At 45.8% G+C, this 4,794-nt stretch overlaps 1 protein-coding gene across 1 annotated transcript in view; it reads right to left on the bottom strand.

Moving 5' to 3' along the window:
* T265_13138 (hypothetical protein) overlaps positions 1-1,866 on the bottom strand; it is a gene marked incomplete at both ends in the record, with an annotated part of 31,466 nt that extends 29,600 nt beyond the window's left edge. Inside the window, 3 exon segments of the mRNA XM_009167389.1 lie at positions 1,198-1,580; positions 1,608-1,738; positions 1,775-1,866. Of these exon segments, the coding sequence (XP_009165653.1) occupies positions 1,198-1,580; positions 1,608-1,738; positions 1,775-1,866 (606 nt within the window).
* Between the last annotated feature and the right edge of the window lie 2,928 nt (positions 1,867-4,794).

Below are 4,794 nucleotides of genomic sequence, written 5' to 3' on the forward strand. Positions count from 1 at the left end.
GATGGCGGTCAGTTTATTCAACAGGGCTCGTGCTTCGCTATGGTCTTCAAAGATGAGGGCGATGTCATCTGCGTACTCCAGATCGGCAAGGCTCTCGCCAGCAACAATTTGAACACCGGGGTTTTGGAAACCGTCCAGTGTTCGCCTCATTATTTCATCGATGACGAAGTTGAACAGGAATGGGGAGAGTGGACATCTTAGTCTGACACCACTTTTTGTAGGGAAGCTTTTGGAGAGCTCACCATACACCCTAACCCGCCCTGAAGTATATATAGGGGTCGGATTATGTTTACAAACTTCTGGGGCATACCCTGTAGAGCAAGTGTAGTTAAAAGTACTGATCAACCAACAGAATCAAACGCACCCTTGAAGTAAAAAAATACCACGATTGTGGGTCGTCTGTACCTGTGGCGTTGCTCTAACACCTGACGGAGCATGAAGGTGTGATCAACGCAGCCTCTACACCAACCATTCAGCTGTAGCACCCTTTCGGTGCCTAGCTGCAATGCCACACGAAGGAAGCGCGAGGGCTGTGATACTGCCAGGTTGCCCAAGCCTAGACAGGGGAAGTCGAGAGGCAGAGGTCGGATTCAAAACACGGACCTTCCAGTCAGTAAATTCGTGTTATAACCACTTGGTCCATCTCGCCCTATTTGATTCTCACGAGTCAAGGTTTCGCGTGCCACCGTAAGACAATGAAGAATCAGTGACGCCAGAAGCCTTGACACAACAGGCGCCAAACAAATACCTCTGTGGTTATCACATTCACTGCGAGTACCATTTTTGAAAGTGGGCACGACTATCGATTCACCCCAGTTTTCTGGGACGGCCTCCTTCTCCCAGATAGACCCAAATAGGCTAGACAAGCACCGGCTGAGGAATCCACCACCATTCTTGAAAAGAGTAGGTAGGTCGTTAGGGCCAGGAAGTAGAAGACAATAAGGCAACAGGAAACCGTAGATAATTGCATAAATTTCAGTACTGTTCAACAGCCACATCAGCGTGGACTCATTGTGGAAAGAGTAAAATCAACTATGATATTCCCTAGACTGTCCCAAGGATCCCGTGAGTCATTCCTCCAGATAAAACCGGGACATACCAACTGCAGCAAGTCGCTCCAGTAAGCCTACCTATCTAAGCATATCTGCGACATGAAGTGAACATGAAATACAACAACAGAAGACGGTAAAAGGATACGCAATGATGACCGGATACGTAGACAATCTGTCGGCTCGCATAAGGACGAACGAAACAGATACCCCGAACGTCGTCACCATATGCAGAGTCAAAGAAAGGAGAAAGGCAAAGAAGTACCGATAGTTTCTTCTCCCAATACAGTTGTTCAACCAAGGACAATGGTGATCGAACGTCTAGAGTGAGGAGTGAATTCAAGCAATATAAAATACCCACGTCAATACAATGTTTACAAATTGAGCAGTGAGAACACCTTGGTGGACGGTAAATCTCACAAGTTACACACCACTTCAACCGGGTGGCAATTCCGTTAATTTCTACTGATTTGTACATGACAGTACGGGCTGCTCCTTTCTCAATCGTCGTCATTTTCTCGCCCGGTACGCCTGTCAAAAGTGATACACAGAACTAACACTGGGTACCAATCGGCAGATAGCCTGGATCCATAAACGTTGCCCTCCCGAATGTACTGACAACGTAAAATATCAGTAAGGAATGCACTGCTATCAACGCATAGCTGGTTTGCCTGCTAAAATCCCAACATCTGCGAGAACCAAATATTGTGTGAGCAAAAGCTTACATAAAGAACAAATACAGGGATGTGAGCGATAACAAGAGGAACCATGCAATGAGAGCAGGTCCTATGTTTCTTGAGAACGACTGACAACTCATGCTACGGCACACAATGCAAAGAAACAACAACGGGACATTGCTACGACCCCATTTGGAAACCGCGCGGCAGCCTCAAGGCCAAGTCAGGCACATCAACAGTCCATAGACTCGCGGATTCGTGGATTGGTACACATGTTCGAGGCTTCTGACTCACATAAATAATGCATATTGATGCTTTGAACATAGTCTTATTGGGAGCATCGGCAGCGTGGATGCACCAACTCCTCGAAATGAGAAAAATCAGCCTAATGAACGTGTGAGCTCTGAATTGAAAATCCACTCACCATGTCCCCGCCGTGTTTGCTGAGTCAACGGTGAGAAGCTTGTTGGCTATGAAGGTTATCCACACATCCTGCAGGTCCCAGTTTAAAGCACCATTGGACACCTTATGTTATTCCTTGAGCTAGCAACTCTACTTGATAGCTCTGAAAACTTAAACAGCAATGCAACACCCTTCTTTCGCTTGTGCCTTTCAAGTGAACGAAAAGAACAAAACCAACTCGGAAAACCTGGTTGAGAGCCTCGATTCTGTGTGTCAATTCGTGAATCCGTCGGAAAATTTCTGTACATGGTCACCAATGTTAATGATAGCAGTGGGCTCATTCTCATCCGCCTTTGTGATCGCATTACTGTCCGCGTCTTTTACGGCGTTTAACGCCCTTTGCCCCGTTGGTTTACTGTGTGGAGCTCCTGGCTGCTGGAACTTAAAAAGGTGTCACCAACTGTACACGCAGCTTCTCTATACGCGAAAGATTATGTGACACGTTCAAAGATGAGGGTTATTTCTTCCGTCTTTATCACCATTTTGCTCACCGCAGAATTCAGGCCCTTTTTTACACACAACGGCCTGTTTCTCACTTAGCGTGGCAAACGTAACACGCTACCGAGGTGAATAATTTTTTCTAAGAAATGTCTCCCTTTGCAGTGTTGTTCTTGGGTGGCTTTCACTTCCGTCGCTTTGGTGAGTAACTAAAGTCTGTGGGCCAGAGCACGGTCTTGGCTCAGCCTACGTAAGTGGTGACAGATATCACATAAACGCCGAGTATTCAAGTAGGTCGTCTGTTTGAGTACTGACTGGGCGGCGCCGAGCGCTCATTTGGCAGAAGCGAGTAACGTGGCCCGTGGAATATTCAGCATCAACTTGATGAGTGCGAAAATGAGTATAATCACTGATAGTGCAAATTTTTCACTGGTTGCGACCTGTTAGAGGTCTGACAAGCAGGCTTCGTGGATTCAGAAGGCATCTACCGGCGAAAATTGCTTGAGTGACAGCTAAAGGTGAATCACACAAGGTTTTGAATCAGAAATACGATGCGTTTTAATCAGCTGGAGAGGTATTCTTGGACAACGCCCAAATGGATTGAATAGGGTGAGTTGCATTTATTTCACAGGGCACCGGAAAACAATGTAGCGATGACGAAAAAGAGGGAAGCGCGAGTATTTAATGGCGTTTTCTGGTGTAACACATCGCTAGCTGCATTTCTGGAAATTAGGCTAGCCATAGATCAGGAATTTCGCTCGGGTTCTGTTGCCTGGCCAAGAAAGTTATTTCCTCCCGGATTGCGGAGGCCACACTGCTTTCGAGGAAATGTATCACCTGTGACACGGAAATGATATGAACTTGCTTGACGAGGGTCGAGCTATCGGGACTTTACTTCGTCTTAAATTACGTTATTTTAGGCCTAGCTTCCCCAAGGGGTTTAAGGCAGGATACATTGGCAATAATATATCGGTTCCCAAGTTACTGGATCAATTTTGTTGATTTTTGACACACGTCGGTCCTGAATGTGTGCCGCCTTAGAAGGGTTTACAAATTCGTAGACCGCACCCCTAAACTGCGGAATCATGAAGCCTTAGTTGCCGCAAATCGCTTTAGTTAATCGTCGTATGAATGGGTGTGCAAACTGCGCCCGTCGTTCAGAATGGGCGCTTCGATCTACAAAAGCCTCGAAATGAAAAATGAGCAACGGCTTATCTTGGAGAAGAGCGCTAGCTTACGCCCATACAACAGGTGTTTTGATTAATATTTACCCCTGTGATCAAAAGTAAAAGAGTGATCCGTTTTTCAATGAATGAATCAACAGCTTGGAAAGGTACCTAACGTTAGAGCAGTTAGAGTTCCTAGGTTTCTCATTACTATCGAAATTTTAAGGCTGCAAATCGCATTTAAAATTAAAAAAGTGCTTGATATACTGGTACAACCAAACGGTGCTGTTCGTCTCTCCAGGAGGTGGACACCAAGAAGAAATTTCTTTCTCATCCCTTGGGATAACAAAACGATCAATAGCTGAGTTTTAGAGAGAAAGAAACGGCACTATATTGAACGAATGTACGATTCACTATTCTCTATGAATTTCACATTTATGTAAGGCAAGCGAGAATTAGCGCACAAATACCCGCTGAATTCACGGCAGGAGTAGGAAAGTAATGCGGCCGCATTGCCAAAGATGTAACAATGTCGCAACGGTGAATGAAGGTTTGAAAACATTGTAAGTTATGGCTCATTCGAAAGCGAGTAGCCGTAGGTATGACGACTCAGTTGCAGCAATCGGCGCTCGAGACGTTTTCAGGAGCCCCACGTCAAAATCCATACCGTGACTCCTGTGAAATGGTGTGGACTTGATTTCTGCTCCCACGTGTTGAGCATTGCGGAATCTTTATTAACCGGGAAAAGTTTAATCAGTGTCTGCAGTGGTCGAAAAGCAGAAGGTAATGAATTGAGGACCCAAGCGCAAGGCCTAAGTGCACCATTGTGGCAGTGTGTCGTAACCCTGACTCAGTTGCTCTGCACTTGAGTTCGTCGAAGTCGTGCGCTCAGTAAGACATGTCAGATTGTCCACAGGCAGCTGGTAGCTATGAATAGTATCCGAGCGACCCTGCCTTCGGAGTGAATAATAAACTGACAGTAAAACAATTCTGCAGGCAAAA

Source organism: Opisthorchis viverrini, assembly GCF_000715545.1.
Source record: "Opisthorchis viverrini unplaced genomic scaffold opera_v5_39, whole genome shotgun sequence".
In the NCBI taxonomy this organism is placed as follows: Eukaryota; Metazoa; Platyhelminthes; class Trematoda; order Opisthorchiida; family Opisthorchiidae; genus Opisthorchis; species Opisthorchis viverrini.